Source organism: Fringilla coelebs (assembly GCF_963513975.1).
Source record: "Fringilla coelebs genome assembly, chromosome: 2".
Taxonomy (NCBI): domain Eukaryota; kingdom Metazoa; phylum Chordata; class Aves; order Passeriformes; family Fringillidae; genus Fringilla; species Fringilla coelebs.
In genome coordinates, this window is record NC_140029.1 from 10,919,373 (window position 1) to 10,940,146 (window position 20,774).

Consider the following 20,774-nt stretch of genomic DNA (forward strand, 5'->3'; position numbering starts at 1 on the left):
ATTTTCATATTTTTAATCTATGCCAGTCATATTTTCATGAAAATTTCTCCACAAATCGATTTTCTTGATCATCCCAAGCCATATGCCACCTTCATATTCCCATTCCAAACTTTCTTACTAGAAATCACGATGTATTTGTTCAAAATTGACTCCTTTTTCTGACTTTGCTTTTCTCTCTTAAATACATGATCAACCTTACCTTGTAGACATTTCACAGCTGAATTGCATCATGTTTTTCTCTTTCTCTTTGTGGAATTTACAACCCAAATACCCGCCAGAGTCTGATACTCTTGTCCTACCAGAAGTCACCTATCTAATAAAAAAACTTAAGGAAATCACTAAGTAACAAGAGTTAATTTGTTTATATTTTACAATAAAAGCAGATCTCTATTTGAACTCAGTGGACATGCTGGCATGTAAAGAGAGGGCTGTGGGACCAGTAAAAATAGTATTTCTCTTGTGGAACAGCAGAAGCAAAGACTAAGTGAAAAACAAAAGTGTAACTGCTGCATGAAGAATAAATCCTCTGATTCAAATGGAATTTTTAGGTGGGGAGCATGACAATGTACATGTTAAATTAAAGTAGTTAAGAATAATTTCTCAAGTGGTTTTTGGTTTAGGATCTTCCATTGATCTATTTTTACAAATTCTACCTAAACCAAAGTTTGTTAGAACAAAAAGACAGTCTTGCACTACTTTATGTCTATATTATTCTTGTCCCTAGGAGACTTAAAGACTCTATTTATACTTTGATATCAATATAGAGCTAATATAATTTCTAACTGCAGCTGTGCTCAGAAAGGAAGTATCCAATCACTAAAGTAGAATGATTAAATGCCATTCCTACCAGTGTTTCCTCCTTTTGCACAAGGTGAACATGACAGAGTTATTTTTTTGTCTCACTGGGTAAGATGTCTTTATCTTAAAGATATTTATGTACTGCGAAAAGCTACTTGGACTTAACTTTTATGTATTTTTAATTCTTTTCTGCCCCCCACTCTTTTGCCCTCTTTTTTGAACAGGAGGCTTTGTCTCTGAAATTATATTTATCTCCAGAAGAAACTGCAAGTGGCAGAGCAATCTGTTATATGAGACCAGCTTTGTCATATCAGAGAATCATATCATATTATAGAATGCTTTCAGTTGGAAGGGGCCTTAAAGATCTATGTCTAATACTTGCCGCCATCTGATGGCTCTCTGGGCCATGAGATGTGTTCCTAATTATTTTGTTTCACTGTCAAAACTATCCTAAATGCTCCCATTCCTCTTCCAGGTGTTGCAAAGGCAAGGGCTAAATCCTTTTTCTTGACGAATTGATCACTGATAAACATTCTTTTGTCAATTTCCATCCTGTACCAGGGTAACACCAGGCTATTTTTCAGAGAGTTGGATTCACTGATTCTACATGCCTGCAGCTTCAGAATGGAATAAATTCCAGAACTCATACAATTTTACCTGCAGTCAAGGAACTTTAGCAGTCAGGGGCTGGTAAACTTCATAGCTATAAGATGTCTGGTGTTTTGTAATCATCAAATATGCAGTTATTATTTGTAGAACAAAGGATAACATTTTATTTCAAGAATTGCAGTTGATTTAATGATCAGAAATAAAGCTGAAGGAGGAAGCTCTCAACTGACTGCGGAGTTTGTATTCAGGGATTAGAACAGCACAGACATTCCTTGAACTATCTGGGAATTTTATTTTGTCTTTTGCCTTAGAATTTATAGTTCTTTTTAAAACTGAAGATTTCTCCACCTTCCATTGCTTCAAAGTCACAATTTTTTTTCTCCTTGAATGAGTATTCAGTTAATATTGAAAAGAAATTTTTAATCAGAATTATTCCTAAGAGTTTATAATTGAATGCAGAATATTTAAATAAGATTAAGGCAGTTTGCAATTATTTTTCTTTTGCTTTCATTATTTATAAATACAAAAAATTGCAGTGGAGAAGGAAAAAAAGGAAGTATAAATATTAAGTCAAGCATGGAATACTTTCTTGTATTCATTTTTCAATTCAGCATATGTAGATTTATGTAGCACCTGGTTTTGCCTTACATCCTTGTATTTTAGAAGTATAAATCCTTGTATAAATGAGGCGTATTTTTATAAAACAATTAATTCCTCCATGGGTATAATTGTTGTTCAGGCTACTGTTTTCAGTAGATTTTCTGTTGTATGCAAATGATCCAACCTATAGTCACAAAGCAAACGGAAAGATACAGCTTGTTATTTTTTTCCCCCCAGGTCTTTCTGCTCTATTGTGTTCACCATATTGCTGCAGAATAAAAGTCAGCTGCAAAAGGGATATAAATATTAGAACTTACAGTGCAATAAAGAAATGCAATCAAGCAGAGAGTGTGGCATAACTGACAACAAATATTGTCTGAAGCTTCTTGTTTTAAAACTACAGTAGATCCTGAATCACAATTTGATATTTCTAGACGTTAGTAATTTAAATATCTGCATTTTGAGACATTACCTGAATAGTTGTTAACACAAGTTGAGATCAGTTTTAAAGGAGTTGATGAATGAATCCAGAATATAGTAAAGAGGGCTGTGGAATAAGAAATTATAAAATAAGAAGTTATAAATTAAGTGCAGAGAGTTGGGGATCTTAATTTTGGTTTGAAAGCTTTAACTGTGGAAAATTACACTTGGTGATTAGTGATTACATTCTACAACAAATTTGAGTTAATCAGAAAATGCTTCTTTCATCAAATGTTATGCTCAAATTTCCTTCATAATTTCACCATCACAAGCTGGGACAGTGACCTCAGAGGTTTGAAGGCTGCATTTGGTCAGACTGATAGGCCTTACATCCTCAGCTCAGAAAATGGGACTTGTGGCAGTGACGGACATTTGTTTCAAATCCTCAGAAGACATTAGCTTGAAAAATTAGAATTCTTACCATGAAAATTATTTCATCTGTTCGGCTGTCAAATTGGGTCTTAAAAATGAAAAAGTATTTCTGTGTTTCTAAATTTTAGAGTGAATAGTTTTATGAACTCTCTGATGAGATATGGGAGTTTAAAACTGTATTTTGCTGATAGAAATTGCTGTTTATTCCCTTGTTCAAACAACCATGTTTGCTGCCAGTGCTGTTTTCAGGAGCTGTGGGAGTTGAAAGCCCTGTTGCCCTTTTCTGTCTCTCAGGTTTGACTCGGACACCACGGAGCTGCACAGCTGGATGACCCGCTCCGAGGCAGTGCTGCAGAGCCCTGAGTTTGCCATCTTCAGGAAAGAAGGGAACCTCTCAGACCTCAGAGAGAGAGTCAATGTAAGGGAAACTAGTGTGTGTGTCTGTTAGTCCGTATTTACTCGTCAAAGTGCTTTCAGAGTCCAAGTTTAAAGGATTTCAGATGTAGACTGACAAGCATTGATTGTCAAAGATAAATTTAGAAGTGTTCACTGTTTCTGTGAGTTTCAGGTTTTGGCACCAAAATTACTACACAGGCTGTCTGAACACATAGATTTTTGTTGTCGGTTTTGCTCATACATATTCATATTTAATTAAGGTATTGTAGATCCATGACAGTCTTAGGTAAAGTTATTCCAAAATATATATAGATAAAAATATATATAGGTATATGTATGTGTCAATTTATATATATATATGTAAAGTTATAAAGCTATATTAAGTTATTACTTAAATATCAACTCCATTCTATACTAGCAGCTTAATTTGACATTATACATGCATAAACAGAAGAATATGAAAAGTGTCACTGGAGTGGATGCTAAAGAAAATTTATATCTATTTCCTTTACAAAGCTGTAAAATATATATGACAATCACCAGTTTCCACAGGGCTTTTTTTGCTTTTGATTTTTTTTTTTTACTCTATTGTAGTACCATATTAGGACCAAAAACTGTTCTTTCCTGACAAAGTGAATGGTTCTGCAGTGCTTAAGAAGTAGCTATGTTTGTGTGTCTGTGTGTCATAGACTGAATTACTGAATTTAGTCCTTGAAAACTAAACTGTTACCAATTTTCTTCCCTATTTAATTTTTGTAGATCAATGGAAAAATGCCCTTTTTTTCTAAGATGAGAAAGGGCTGGTTTTTATAGTTAACTTGGATAGTAGCATAATATATTATGGAACTCCATTAAAACCCATGTTAATACAAACTCCTGGAGCACAAAGAGATGGAACAAAGTTACTGTATTGAATTTAGATTTGATGATGGTTTTTCTCATTTTCTGCTTTTCTGTCATGAATCAGCTATGATAAAATTAAGTAACATGGAATTTTGTGACTGCAAATTTACATTTTTCAATTCCATGTTAAATTTCAAGTTTCTTGCAAAAATTTTAGTTTTTGTATTTTCATGAGTGCTAGAAATTATGCATTCAAATGGAAAATCTTGAATTATTTCATGCCACAACTCCATGTTATGAGAAATACACATAAATATATGCAGACTGGATCAAATGCACAGGGTTGTATTAACTCATATGGAAGTATTTGAGGGGTTCACATACTTCCATATGAGTTCATAATATTAATCTAATACGATGATATGTAATAATTAAAAATAGTAAGTTTTCCAAGTGCTCCAATCCAAATTTTAAAAGAAATAGAAAAAAAGAAACAAAATACTTATCTCCCCTTCATATATTCACATTTTGAGGAACATATTTGTTTCAAGGAATAAATTAGCTCATTTTGACCTACAGATTAGCCAGATACTCAGGCTACCCACACTGTCAGGTTTCCCATTGGCTCTACCTCATATTGTCTAAGACTTTATAAGAGCATTAAAGGATCCAGGAGCCATGGTTCCCCTTCCTCCTTTTTTCCTTCCTTTGCTTTTGAGGAGATGGTGATTGCTGCAGCTGAAGGGGTGGAGGTGGGTGAAGCACAGACCTCCTTTGGTCCCCACTGGAATTCCAGTAGCTCTTGCCTTGCCTTTGCTGGACCTGAGGAAGAATACTGAGGCTGGGAGGACACTGCCTACCACATTTATCCAGGTCTCATTTCCGCTGGTCAAGGCACACATAGTACTGGAGAGGGATGCTTGGAATTTGACCAGCGCATGAGCATTTAAAGTTTGAACTCAAGACAGTGAAGATTGCAGAAGATATTCCAGATGTTCCTTTTATCTCCTTGGAAATTTAGTAAAGAAATTGTTAATAAACAAATGGTTTTTTGTTTCAGTAAAATTGTGCAGAAAAGATCAGTTTTGTATCAAGAGAGGTCTGAAACAAACCAGTAATTCTAAATAGATACAAGAAAAATTGATATGTATCCTTCATTAGCATTGTAAGTATTTTTAAGGACCAAGACCCGTTATCATTTCACAGAGTGTCACTGCTTTTAAAATACAAATTTTATAGAGAAAATCAAGTTCCATTTAGAAGTTTCTAGTTGCTCTAAAGGAGAAAACATTCTATTTCATGTATTAATTTGAGAGTGAGAACTCTGAAAGGTGACACTTGAAAAGTGCTACATGGATTGTGTGTTGATCATTTTCAGTCAGTGTAAGTCTTTGAAAACACTTTTTTACAAAGTAAAGAAAAATATCAAATTTTTATAAATGCCAGGTCTTAAAACTTGTCCTGACCTGACTTATCTCTGTCTCAATCAATTAAATGAGAGAGAAAGCAGAAAGTACTTTTCAGTTCATTGATTTGAACAGTTTCATTGCTGCTTGTTAACACTTTTAGTTATTAGTTCTCTCAAAATGTACCTCAAATCAATGGAAAACAAGATAGTATGTGTTTTAACATATTATATAATTTCTAGTAAACTTGTAGAAGGCATATAAAAAAAGAATGAACTTCAGAAAGGAAAACATATGTGAGAGATAATTGAAATAGATTTTATTGTTCTGTTGTGCTCTAAGCCCAGCGGGCAGCTAACCACCCCACCTGCTCATATCCCCCGACCCATCCCAGTGGAATGGTGAGAACCAAAAGTAAAACTTGTAGGTTCAGATAAAAATAGATGAATAAAAGAAAGGAAAATATAATAAAGATAGCAAATAATAATTCAGATAATAGAAAGAAAACAGCAAACAACAAGCAACTGAAGCACAATGCAATTGCTCACCACCTGCTGACCAAGGCTAGACCCTGTCCCTGAACCCAAATAAGCCCCTTCCAGGTAACTTCCAGTTTATACACTGAGCACATTGTTCTATGGTGAGGAATATTCCCTAGGCAGGGTTTGGGTCACCTGCCTTGGCTGTGTTCTCACCCAGCTTTTTTTTTTTTTTTGATGTATCACTGGCAGAGGATGAGACACACCAAAAAAAGACTTATTGACTTAGGATAGACACAACTTAGAAAACCCAAAACATGAATGTTATCAGTATTATTTTAATAAGGAATCCAAAACACAGCACTGTCCCATCTATTGAGAAGAAAATCACTGTAGCCCAGTCAAAACCAGGACATGCACTGACATCCCCAGTGATACCCCAGTGTTGTACATGCATGCATGTGACCATCTACACTCGTGTGCACAAGTCCCATCTTGCCCTTACTTTATCATTTAGGGATTTTTGCCCATATGAAAATGTAAATGGGTCAAGCACAGAACACCTGTGGTTGGCTGATGCCAAAACTGTCCTTTATTCCCTACTGTAGTCAGGGCTGATTCCTAGAGCCTTTTTGTGATGACTCTCTTTTCTGCTGCTCTTTTAGGGACAGTTACTAGTTTCAGGGTTGTTTTTTCTTGTGGCAGCTTGCTCCTGCCCATCATTTTTCATGGATGAGGGGTCCCATCCATAAGATGGAGTAGAAGTACATCTGCTGCTTGATAGAGGGACAGAGATGTCGGAAATGAAGTCCACAAGGAAATCTCTTTTGCCATCATTGGTGATTCATAAAGTGAAAAAGCTTGCTCCCATCCCAGCTCAGAGGAGTCCTGGGGGAGACAGAGCCAAGAGCAGACTGTATGAAATGCAGTGATTCTGTTTGCTAAGGCAGCTGCTCTTCAGATCCTGGCAGGAAATTAGCCTTTGGCAGATGTATTTTGTAGCTTGAATAAATTAGATATGTGCAAAAAGTCCATTCCTATGTCTGGGGAGAAGAAAAGTATTGATATCCCTTCCCTGATACAGGAGAAAGATATTTACCTTAGCTGGGCAGGGGGACTGCAAAGCCATAAGAATAGAAGGAATTTGTTGAACAGCCGTACTCCTAAATAACGCAGACATCCAAACATGAATGTAGTAAATATTGTTATACTGCATCCCAGCAGAAATATTCTACAGTTAGTGTATTTTACTAAAGTCAGACCTAAGAATGACTCAGGACTTCCATGTTTTTCTTAAGCTAAAATGAGCTTTCAGTATTGCGAGTTGAAATACATAAAGATTCAGGTGCAAAAAACCTCCACAATTTCAGGTAGTAAATTCTACTTAGTAAATTGGATTTGAGACTATCCAACAAGAAACTGGAAATAAAAATCCTTGAAAGTAGTTTTGGTTACCCAAGAAGATGAAGCACCTAGAAATTCTGAATCAAAGATAAACACAAGGAACAGATGTAAGGGAAAATGTCAGATATCCTAGACAATTAAATTTGTTCTCTTGGCATTCTCAGAAGTCCCATTCTCATATGTTTGTTTTGTTTTAGTGACCTTTTCCAGGCATGCTTTGTTAGGCATGGGTATTTGAGAGCTGAATCACTGTCAGAGGTGGTGATGATAATGTTGCCTCTCTGCCCTCAGGGGTGATGGGTCACCACCACAGGAGGTCAGGGAGTGCTCCCCTGCATCCTTTCACAGAGCTCTCAAAGAAAGATGCTGATTTAATATATGAATAATATCCAAATTTCTCCAGCCATCAGTATTTTCTAGTTTATGAAGTCATTAACTGCCAACTAAAATCTCAAGGTCAAATAAAATATTTAGATTTTTAAAAATAGCCCCTTCACCTTTGGCTAGCATTTAGCTAAAGATGAATTTATAATGTTTTTCAATCAATTAAAACTGAGCTATAATGCATTTGCATTGTCTGTTGCAAAGTAGTCCAGAAGATAATTAATCTCTACTTGGACAAAAGTCCGTAAAGTTAACCTTTCCCTCTAATATTGGTCTCTTTTTTTCTGAAAAATCTTTTACAGAAGGCAAAAAGAGTGAAAAAAAGAAGGGAGGTTATATATTTGGAAATATTTTGAAGTGGCTTAGCCACTGTTGTCAAAAAGTGTCTATTACACAGAATAGGAATTATATTATTATTATTATATCATTCTGTATAATATTATTATACAGAATTTAAGTTTCAAAACTTCACAAATCCCTTCAAAATGATCCCATTCTGCTTGTGACATAAATGAACTTGGGTCAAGAGTATGGTCCCCTTCAGTAATGGAAAAAATTAAGAAAGCAGCCGAAGAGATAAATGAGAGGTGTTTCCGGGACTGCTCCATTCATTTCTAAGCACTTGATCCTGGGTTATGAAAATACTTCTTCTGAGGTTCTTAAAAACCCCAGACACGATTTGCAGGTTTGGCAAGTGATGGCAGGGATGTGCTCATGGTTTTGAGTAACTAGTGTGAATGTTCTCCTTTCTCCCCAGGCCACATCATTTGTCTTTGCAGGAGGAGCCAAGAGTTCAGCTTCTCCTCCTTTTTTTGTCACTGTGCTTCCTGTATGTGTTTGTCCTCTTGTAAGCAGTGCTAGACCTTCATTTGCATAATATATGCCAGCTACATAAATATTAATGTGGAAAAATGGCAGAAAGTTTGATATGTTTATTTAAGTAGTCTATACATAGTGCTTATATTTTCTGCCAGGACCTGGGAACTTGAATCTTCCAGGAGGGAGGTGGACATTCCTCCACGTTCTCCTGCGCACATGGCACATGCTGGGCAGGGAAGAGTTGACTTCCACAAGCTTTTATGTCTTATCATTTTTATATTTTAAAAGATAAGTTTTAGCATATTTTATGAAGTGGTTTTGGGTTTTTTTTTTAAATGTTTTTTTTCTTCTCACTACAGTTATACACATGATAATTACACACCTGGTGTTACAGACGGAGTAGAATTATTTTCAGTATGTTTTAGTGTTTTAATGATTCCTTTGAGTTCTCAGTAGTTATTCTCATGTTAATTATACCTAGCACTATAGAAAGAGTAGTATTAATTAAGATTCTGTAAGAGATTTTTGGAACTCTGCAGAGAGTTAATTTGCTTTTTAAATTTGGAAAATATTTAAATTGTTCTGGGTAATTGTGCAAGATTTTATTGACCTACAAAAATGAGAGATAATTCATACAGTCATCTGTAACTTAGTGGAATTAAATTTCATAATATTTCATTGGTAATTTAGTTATATAGTAAAATATGTTTCTAAAATGCAAACTATTTTATTATTCTCTAAATATATTTTCTTTTTATATTTCATTTATCCAAAATTGTTTTAGTCACAGTGTTGAAAAGAATCTTTGATATTGTTAGGAAGCCTGTTGTTTAACCATTTCTGCATGCACAAATGGATAGCAGTTATAAGTAGGCTAAGGAAACTCATTAATTTAATTGAAAAATTCTCTTCCAAGTTTTTGATTCTCCTCACTTGCAGTGTCTTCCAGGGAGCTGCTTCTTGTTAAACTGAAGACGTTTTAAACAGCACATTTTAAAAGTTATTTTAAGAGAGTTTCTTCAAAGGTGTTTATATCCATTCTATGTGGGTGCAACAATCTATTTGAAAGATAGTATTTCCCAATTTATGTGTATAAAGTCCTTTTACTAAATTCATTCTTAGACACCTACATGAGGTTTCTTTTCAGTTTAAGGAGACTTTTTGAAGTCATGCAGCATCTAACTTTGCTGTGGAAGTTAACAGGGTGATGGGGAAGCCCAGTGGGATCAGCCAGCCTGGGAAACTGCAACCAGGGCCAAGTGTTGTTTCCTTATACATCATGTAGGATTTGGGGGACCATGTCCTCTTGTATGTGTGTGTCTGCTGCAGAAAAGTGAGGGAATTGATTTTTGGGACCCTGTCTTGGTCAGGATCTCTGGGACATATATGGTCTGTTTTATTTTGGGTATCAAACTTGACTGTAGTCCCTTGTTGCATCTCTGAGCTTCTAAACTGCACCTAAATTATGCAACTAATGTAGTTTAAAATCAATGAAGTGACTTCATGGTGTTAATTATAAGACAGCATTGATGGGGTGTCAGATCTAAAATGAGTTTGCTTTCCATCAGTATGTCTACTGACCCAAAATGATATTTTAATTTAGATTCCTACTATATCTTGTAATTTTAGCAGCTGGCCTTTACTAGGCCTTACTAGCTGGCCTGAACATTTGTGAGCAATTTTTCTGTACAGAAAGGTGTATCAAGAGTATTAAGTATAAAACATAATGAGAAGCCTGTATTGAATCTGCAATTAACTCTTCTTCTTAATAGCCTATATATGGGCGTCTGCTGCATGTGGGTGTCTGCTGCATGTGCATATATGAATTTTACAGTTGTTCTTTTGTTTTCAAACAAAATAATAATATAAGCAATCAAATTTTATATGGGTTTGATACTGTAGAATTCTGTGAATCCCTGTAATTTGGTGAGAATGGTCAATTTTTGCTTATACCATGAAAATAGGCAAATCTGTTTTTCTATGAGGCATATAATTTAAATGAATATTTTCTTTCTGAAATATTGTGCTTCAAATAGCTCCTAATTTCTATGTCTTTTATGTGTCTGTGAAATACTGATATGTGTCATTTGTCAGCTCTGTTGTGTTCTGACTCTCTGTTTTTGTATTTGACTCAGACTGATTCCCTTCCTGGTGGTGGTTTATGGTGCTTGCCTCTTTGATTGAGAACTGGGGGGCAATATGATGGGTTAGAAAGTCTCAAGAAATCAGAAGACATCTCTGTGATTAATTACTTTGTTGTATGAAACCCCTCTGTTGAAATACTCACCCTTCCTGTCGTGCTGCAGGCCATCCAGCGAGAAAAGCCTGAGAAGTACAGAAAACTGCAAGATGCCAGCAGATCAGCTGAGGCCCTGGTGGAACAGATGGTGAATGGTAATTACTTGGGAGTTGCTTTAGATAATCTTCTTAGGGATTTGATCAACGAACAGGTTCATATTTATCACAAGAATTATATTAGCACATACTGTCTAAATGGAACGGTAAAGTGATATTGCCTTATATTTCTTTTATTATTTCTGAATGTTAAATCTGTTAATTAGAGAAGAGAAAAAAAGTATTACCACTTTAGTACCATGCAGAGAAATGTGTTAGAAACTCACAGTAATGAATTGTATATTAACAATCTGTTCTGTGCAGAGACTTAAGTTGTAATCTTATTTTCTGAGTTCTGTAAGCTTTGAAGTACATTAACACATCTGAGTTGGCTCCAAAGGCATTACTTTAACCAGCTGGGGAAAAATACTTCCTGATTTTTAATATACAATGTATGTTTTGTAATATGCATATTTCTGTAATGTTCTGTATCATAGAAAATATATTTTATTGGGATTTGGAAGAAATTTTTGGCATTTGTTTTTTCAAATATAATAATTGTCAAAGTTTATACAACTGTTGAACAAAGAAAAATAGGTGAAAGATTTTTGTCTCTTTTTTTTCTTTCCCAAAGAAATTGATACATTGCACTATTCTTTTGAACTTTTAAATAAGGAAAAAACAACACCCAAGGAAAAGTTCCTGAAAGCAAAACTTTAACTCATGCCATTGTTCTTAATATTAAGGAATATCTTGCCTTGCAATCAAATAATTAAAATGGGCCAACATCTGTCATACTGATATGATTGCTAGAAATACAGATGCTGAGTGAACTGACATTTGGAACATATATTTTCTCTTAAATTGTTATAACGAATAACCAATAATTAAATTGCTAGAAGTCAAATGCTTTAAGTCTGAGGTACTAACTTGCCAAGGTAAAGAAATTTGATGGAATCCTACAATTATTTTCTTAAGTATGAAGGTGTAATATTTTAAAAGTGACCATATTTAATGTACAGGATGTATTTAATTATCATGACTAACAATTGCTACAATGAGTCCCTACCCACACTCTGTGAATATACTGAAGGCAGTCTGGTAACATCTGCACCCTGTTTGAAATAATTTGGGCACTTTTCCATGGTTGATGATACAAAAAGTTCAGTCTTTTTATGTTTTCTGTCTGGGAGAATTGATTGTACATGATTTTAGGGAAGCATCTGAAATTTGCATGCTGACCCATTGAGGTTCCTATTTTGGGAAGAATCTGTCTAGGGCATATTTAGGCATGCCCCACTCCTCCATTGGACAAATGCAGACCTGCACCTCAAGAATTCCAGTTTAGTTTCTTTGGATTAGGTCATACTTTGTGATGACTATTTTTGGTGTTAGTTGTCGAACTCACAACCATCTTAAATAATGTTTACCCTGCACTGTAGTGCCTACCGTGTCATGCATCAAATAGATTAAATTCTGTCTTAATTATTCCCATGGAGTTTTAACTCAAGACTCTGCTTTTGTCTCCCTCAGTCCATTGGTCCATCCTTATTAATGTTTTACATGTAGCTAGATGTGCATGGAAATATTTCCAGCATTTCTCAAATTGCATCTCTTTTTTTAGGAAGCAAATCTTCCAACTGGGTGGATGGCACAGGGCAGACTAACCAAGCCAGCATGACTTTATCAACTTCTTCAACTTTGTCAGCTGCTCTGAGGTCTTGGTCATGCATTATATTGTGGTAGCCTTGGTAGAAAAAACATTCTAGTGTGGCTGACAGATTAATTGGCTGTGAAAATGAAGATCTCTTATTGTCATGGTCTTAGGGAGGAAACAATCCCTTTGAAAAGAGAAACAATTCCTCTGGACTTGAAACCTTGAGTATTTATCAGATTTTACACTGCTCCACTAATGCAAAGGCAAATTAAAGAATAGTGTTTGGAATGGTTAATTAATGCAGTAATTGCCAGCAGTAGAGAATAGGATAAATAATTAACATTAGTTGGTTAGAACTATGAGGTGATTTTAACAAAGAACTGGCAAATTGGATATCGTGTGAGATGCTCAAAATTACTCCTTGAGGGTAAAGGAAGTTAACTGCCATTGTAAAGCCATTGTACTTTTGTGTACAACATACTCTGTATTTGCCTTTTCTTCCAATCATTATGATCTAATTGCAGTTAATGGTTGCAATTGAGTTCAACTGAAACTGAACTAAAAGTTAAGTAAAAATATTACCTTTAAAACTTCATTTCTAACTGTAGTAGAGTTATGCAACTTTATGTTTTCCACAGTAATTCAACTAAGTTTCTATAGTGTTTATGTCTTTTGTAAATTTTTTTTTTTTTTTTTGGCTGTTGTATTAACTAAGAACAAGAAGAAAGATTTGCTGAATCTCAAAAATAACATTTTTGGAGCAGCCTAACTATTCCTTCATACCTTCCTGTTCCAGTGGTGGAACTGTTTTCCATAAAACTGGAAGGAACTGGAATTAATTAGTGTGCCTGTATGGATTTGTGGGAGATCTGCAGTTTAACATCTAGTGGAGGGAAGATGTACTATGTTATTAAAAAAAAAAAAATCCTTTTTAACTACCATAATTTACAGATCAAAAATGATGATGCTCCCATTGTTATTTTTTATGGAAATGAGTCAGTGATTGAATTGATGATTGTCATGCATTTGTAGAATAATCTATAATTAAAAGACCATACGAGGCAAACTGATTTAACCCATAGATCAGTTCAGAAGTCAAGTGATTACAATTTTAATTGAATTGTCAATTTTTACTTATTCTGTGTCAATTAGATCTGGACTGATAATGATTAGATTCCTTAAGATTCAAATTATGCTGGCATTGAATATGCTGTCTTTACTTAATATTTAAAATATTCTTTCTGTTTTCTAATAAGCAAGATCCTGATTGTAACTGACAAAGAGCATAAAAAGACCTCTGGTGAATTATAAGAGCAAGTTCAGAATAGTGGTGAACTCCATTGCTGAATAATTTACATTTATTTTCTTGCCTTTTTTTTTTTTTGTGATAGGTAGGAGAGAGAATAAGTTAAAAAACCAGGATTCTGGAGATAATTGGTTTGGTTTATTTAGGGTTTAATTTATTTGTTCCTTGGCAGAGGGAAATATTCTTAGGAAATATATTTACACTGGACATTCTTCTAGCCTTAAATGTTGTCAACCACTGTCAGCAGAAGTATTTTCACCCTGGAAAGATCTGCCCTCTCCCACAGCACAGCTGTTCCTGTGTTTGTAGGCAGGGTGGCTGGACATTGGCATTTGAAGGACTTTTCCCATCAAGGGAAATCATTGGTGGTTTTTGGTGGATGCTTCTTTACCCAACCACCCTCATGGGCTGTGCTCTGCCTCCCCTTGCTCATGCTTTCCAAGAATGACAATTGCAATCAGTGAAAACTTACATATTCTGTTTACCATTGTTTCTAGGAAAAAAAAATAAATCTGTTTTGTTCTTCTTTACTAAATCATATTATAAAATAGAATAAAAAATCTGTTGATGCATAAGTGGAGTAGTTTAGCAATTGGAATGGACACTTGGCTATTATAGTAGTTTAGAATAAAATAAACAGAACTTCAAAATGAATAATCAGAGAATTTTGACAGGAAGCATTAAAGTGAATACAAATCAATTTGTTGCAATAAAACATGTAATTTCAAAATGTCATCAGTCTGTGGAAGAAATACATTATCTTGTAAGTTACACAAGAGTCGAGAGCTACGGAAACCAAATAATATTACATTATTCTATCACAGAACTGTGCAAATGACAGATGCACTTAACAAGATATATTTCATATTAAGTGGCAATTCCAAAGCACTTATATGTAAGGTGCTGCACAATTAAAAATATTCAGGCACAATTTATTATGTGCAGTATACAAGGTAATAAAATTAATGGATGCACTTCAGATAATGATCTGTTTCCTCTGGGTACAGTATATTTATACAATGATTATACCAGAAGGTTTTAGAATGTGAAACATGAAAAGATTATGAACCATCTACTATTCATAAAATAACATTTTGCCAGAAAATGGGTTTTATATTGTTTCTTTGCCTGCTTGTGCACTTTTGGTATGCCTTGGTAAAGGTGCTTAAGTTAGTCCAGAAATCAGTAGTTATCACAGAAGAGTTTCAAATAGGACAAGGAATAATGGACTTTATTAATGAGCAATAAGTTAAAATTCAGAAAGTTTTACTTCAACTAGAGCAAGAATTTCTTTTCTTTGGGGGTGGTAGAGCACTGGAACCTAGTGCTTCCCAGGGAAGTCATGAAGGCTCCCTCTCTGGAGACATTCCAAACTCCACCTGGAAATGTTTCTGTGTCACCTGCTCTGGGTGACCCTGATTCCATTCCACATGAAATTCTTTATTTTCCCCAATGGATCAGACTTGTCCAAATGATCTCAAGTACAAGTAACAGCCATTTTATTACATCTTGCTGGAAATGATGTGCTAGCATCTGATAGATAATTTTGATTTACCTGAATGGACTGAAAAACAAAAGTTTTAAAATCACATGTTATGGAGATTTTATCTTCCTTACAGTAGGTTAATCTGCCTATGAAGGTGCACCTCTGCAACATTTTATCAAACATGACTCTGTATAAACCAGTTTTGTACTGTCCATTTCAGGAACATGAAGAGCAAAAGCATTTCTTTCTCTACGTATTTATGGAATCACATTAAGACTCAAAAGATAGATGTTAAATAAAATAATTAAAGAAAAAATGAGTAATAGTGGCTATTTTTACATATTTAAATGTGGCATGTGAAGAGGGACCTATGAGCAAAATAAGAAAGGAGGATCTAGTGAATCTAGATTTTCATCTGAAATCAGTCCTCTCTGAATCCTAGAAGAAAATATTGCAGTGAAAAGTATTATTATATGTGGAGAATCCCTGACTGCACTTCTGGTAATCATAATCTCGCCTAAGGGTACTTGGGAGACTGTGGCAGCTGAAAAGAAAGGAAAGGAGGAATAAATAAAGTGATCTTTTCATATCTAGTCTGCCAAACTCACAAGCAATGTCTTCCAGGTTCAGAGATAATAATAAACACAATGGCAAAGATAATCTTCTCACTGTTATAAATTTACAGCATTTTTATACCCAACTCACAACAGAAACAATTGTTAAAATACAGCATAGTTAAAGTCTGATTGTCTCTACATGTGTTTGTTCCTCCTGTTGTTAAGAGTCAGTATCTGTGTGCCTTGTTGTCTATGATTGTTGTTATTCAGATGTACTTTGCCATTCAAGTTTATTCTGCCTCTTCACATCCTCATTAGACATTAAACTTCTAGAAAATGTAGTTATGCTACCACATCCCCAGATGCACACACACACTCACAGAAGACAAGATCACTTTTGGATTTTATTAAGATGTGTCAAAATCCTTTTTTACCTCTTCATGTTTCAAAGTTCAATTTATACCCTCGATCAGTCCTTAAAAGGTGCTTTTCTGTTTTTTTTGAGTATAATGTGGATGTGGAGCTGCTCCAACCACCCCCCATTATCTCCCTGTAGTGCTGGGCTTTCTATTTTTCCAATAGTTTTACTTTTTGAAATGCTGTACAATTTGTTTGGCTGGGGCACCATCCCAGAGCCAAAGCATATCCAGAGAGCTGCTATCAGGTTACTGCACAGTCTGTTTCCAAGCAACTCTGAATGAAATAGCCCTGAGCTGGATCCAGATCAAGACTTGCCAGAGCACTATGATGCTCCACAGCAGACATGATCCCCGATTATCATTTAGTGTGGTTTATCATACAGCATGCATTATAGCAATTCCTTATAATATTTTATTATAAAAAAATTATAGTACTTTTTTTTTACTTTTTACTACAGCATTTAGCTGTAATTAGAACTCTATTTCCTATATACTACCTTCCAAAACTGCCATGAACTTTACTATTTTTTAATCCTGATAAAGAAATTTTCCTGTAGATTTGGAGTGCAGATTGCAAACCAGGAAACCCATATTCAGTAGTGTATCAAAGATTGCCGAAGTGGAGCACAGAAGGCTTTTTTCTCATTTGCTTTTAAACTTGCTTTAAAGAAAAGTACTCTAATTTTTTCTTATTTTGTTAAAAGCATAGCTTCTATTTAGCTGGTTGGCTACTGTATGACTATGTGATGATGTTATTAAAAGTTTTCTTAAGTGTATGGCATTGCTCAGTGATTTGAGAATTTTACTTATTTTGAAATCTATGTTGGCCCTATTGCCATGCCATGTCATTACAATTTAAAAATGCTAGGGACTACATTTAAACTCTTATTGAAAAATAAATGAGGTGATTAAGTTAATTTTATTTTGAAGTCATTCTGAGTTCAAATTACGGAGTGATCATGTTAAGTGGATCATGTTAAGACACATTTTCTCATCTTTCATATGTATTGCTTTACTTTCTTCACAGAAAGTGAAGAAATTTCCTTTTACCTTTTAATTGTTCTAAATAATTACCTTGTCTGCAATAACTAAAGTCAGTTTTATTTTATGAACTTTATTTTAAGCATGATTATTGAACAACAGACAGGAATAGGCAAACTACTTCAGAGAAACCAATCACTTTGAAATAACCATAGAGAAGCATCACCTATGGTTTCTTGGCTGTCTTCTTACTGTCTCCTTATGGTCATTATTGGACACTCAGCACTGGCCTAGAGGGAGATTTGATCTGGTACTTTGTTTATTCCTTAGTGTTTATGATATTCCTTAAATAATATATAATGCAAATTATATGGGTTGGATTACCAGAAACCTCTAAATAACTGTGGAATTATAGGTCCTATTAATTATAATCAGTCTTTTTATAGAAGAAAAGCCAGCCACAGTCTTGTGCATTAAAATCTAATTTCAGTCCAGGCATAGTTTTCAAAATCCAGCTGTCGGGCATTTGGTTATTTCTTACAGCAGTTTTAATTAGCTTTATGTATTGTATCTCTACTTTCTGCTTTATTCCCATTCTTGTACTTTAATGCAGTTTATAATTCATTCCCATAGCAACAAAAGTACCCAGGCAGCAACTTTAAATATTTTTGATATGCATTCCCCACTAATGTGTAACATCTGTAGATTCAGAGCTGTTATTTGGTGATAAATCATTAACTGGATTTATGAGCTCACAAATAGAGAAACTCAATTGTTCAACTATCCTACTTTTTTTTTTCCTTTTCTTTGTAACTTGTTTATCTTTAAGCATCTTCTCTTGTTATTCTAGAGGGTCTGAATCCTGACAACATTAGACAAGCCTCAGAGCAGCTGAAGAGCCGCTGGATTGAGTTCTGTCAGTTGCTGAGTGAAAGACTGGCATGGCTGGAGTACCAAAATAACATCATTGACTTCTACTCCCAGCTGCAGCAACTGGAGCAGACAACAATTGCTGCAGAAAACTGGCTGAAAACACAACCCACACCAGCAACAGATCCTGCTACAGTAAAAGCTCAGTTAGAAAGATGCAAGGTTAGAGATTGTTCAAGTTTTTTTATGATATTGTGCTTCATAGGTGTTCCAACAGCTGGACAGATTATGACCTTCAATGCTTCACTATAAAAATGGTAAATGGACTCCTAGGCATTGCAAAGTAATTATTGAAAATATTTGTTCAAGGAAAGGAAAGATTGGTAAAGAAATTAAGAGGCAGTAAAACCCAGGATATGGGTCTTTAAAAATCTGCCCCAAATATTTAGGTATTAGGATATTTAGACAGTTAGAGGGAACTGTGGGCTTCTAGTCTTTTTCGTATTTCTTTTTCATGTAAAAATTTGTGTCGTTGGTTCCTCATTAAGAAAGCGTTGCTTTTCACCTCTGTTAAGGATGTGTGCCTGAACATTGCCTTCAAGTCCAAAATTCTGCCATTGCTTACCACTTTACTTCTTATATACCCTGTGTTTTGATTCAGTGTGGGTTGTGTAGTCAAATGGAGGAATATTCTTCTGTCACCATATGAGAGAATCACAGGAGTTTTACAAAAAGCTGTCACACCAATTCACTTCTAATTTTCCCTAATTGTTTTTATTTGTCTGATGTACCACCATAGAAATTTGCTTCTCTCTCTTACTGTAGACAGCTCTGTGGGTGGAGAGCTTACAATCAAATACTGAATAACAGCAATATATTAAAGTGTAGTATTGCATTATAAATTGCATGATATACTTGTAGAAGTTTGACTTTAGGAAATCTCTGACTGCAAAAGCTCTCAACCAGAAAATAATGAAACCCAAATTGAGATTTATGCCATTACTTCAATTTTCAGGTATTTCCAAGATGGAATTGTGCCTACAGAGATCTCTGTTCTTGCGCAGAAAACTTTTCTTTGAATATCTCTGCTATGAACTGTACATTTGGCTTACTTTGCCAATTTCTTTTATAGTCTGTAGTTGCACATGTCACAGTGTATACAAGGTATAACAGCACAGCCCCATTGCTCTCTACAGCTTCCTGAAAAGGGCAGTGAAGAGAGAGGTGCTGATCTCTTCTCCCTGGTATCCAGGCACAGGATGCATGGGAATGGTTCAAAGCTGTGCCAGGGGAGGTTTAGGCTGGAGTTGGGAGGGTGTTTGAAGAGACTTCCTGGAGAGGTGTGGGTGCCCCCAGCCTGGCAGTGTGTAGGAGCCATTTGGAAAATGTTCTTATCAACCTGCTTTAACTTGTCAGCCCTGTAGTCAGGCCATTGGAATAGATGTTCCCTGCAAGTCCCTTCCAGCTGCTATGTGCTATCCTAATCTTAACCTCAGCCTTTAATGTGTTACTGTGAGCCTGAGAAATCACAGGGAATCTTCATCTCTCCTTTTCTACTTCAGTTTAGTCTGTACATAGTCCAGCAGACATGGGTACAGGATTATGGTACATGTGGTGTTTTTCTGTTCCCATCTTCACATGAAAAAGATGTTCCCTAGGATTGAAAATTTAATTGTTATTTTCATTGAGCATAATGCCCCCCACCTTTAAGGTGGTTTAAAGCAGTGATTTCAGTCAACAATTTTGGGTAGTGATTTGTGAGGAAAATTTTAAAATGTTGAATTGATGTGTATTGTAACTGATGTATTTGGAAGCAAAACAATTGTGTAACGTGCACTGAAACAGTGGTGATTTCATGGCACTAGTGGTTTCATTTCTTGTGTAGCCGCATCTTGATTTTTTTTCTATTTTTTGTTGTTCTCACTTGCAGGATGAAATCATTCGAATGTCAACCCTGCAGCCTCAGATTGAACGGCTAAAGGCTCAAAGTCAAGCACTCAAAGAGAAAGAACAAGCACCGGTGTTTCTGGATGCTGACCTTGCTGCTTTTACCAGCCATTTCAAACAAATATTTGCTGATATGCATGCCAGAGAAAAGCAGCTACAGACCAGTAAGTGTTCTTGACGAGAAGTCAATTTGCCTGACTAGCAGTATAGAATAGGTGTTTCTATTTTGCTTTCCCAGTTTTGTATTTGCTTTTGTGATACTAAACCAGCAGTGCAATTCATGTGCTCTTTTTTTGCAATTGAATTAGTCTTTCAACAATTATCAGTTCATTCCATATTTTATATTAAGAAATCAAGGGAACACTATTCAGAAGCAAAGCTTCCACTCAGTGTAGTTCTGCCATCAAACTTCCTCTTGTTAGTGCATTTATGGACAGATTCAGTGATATTTTTGGGCACCACAAAACTGTCTTTGTTTATTTGGATTACAAGACAAGGCAGTCCATCTCTGTCAGTCAGTAGAGAGGAAAGACGCCTTAATTACAGGAGTGAATCTGCTCTAGATTTTTACAGAATCGAAATTTGACTCCATAAATCTTATCAAAGAGAGTAGCCACCTTAGCATAT

At 35.3% G+C, this 20,774-nt stretch overlaps 1 protein-coding gene across 5 annotated transcripts in view; it reads left to right on the forward strand.

The window, feature by feature from the left end:
- Positions 1 to 20,774, forward strand: part of DMD (dystrophin) — a 972,793-nt gene that overhangs the window by 298,628 nt on the left and 653,391 nt on the right. For all 5 annotated transcript variants that reach the window (XM_084201221.1, XM_084201219.1, XM_084201223.1 and 2 more), the window contains exons 17-20: positions 3,154 to 3,277; positions 10,897 to 10,984; positions 18,181 to 18,422; positions 20,131 to 20,311. In XM_084201221.1, coding sequence (XP_084057347.1) covers positions 3,154 to 3,277; positions 10,897 to 10,984; positions 18,181 to 18,422; positions 20,131 to 20,311 — 635 coding nt within the window. The remainder of the gene's footprint in view (positions 1 to 3,153; positions 3,278 to 10,896; positions 10,985 to 18,180; positions 18,423 to 20,130; positions 20,312 to 20,774) is intronic.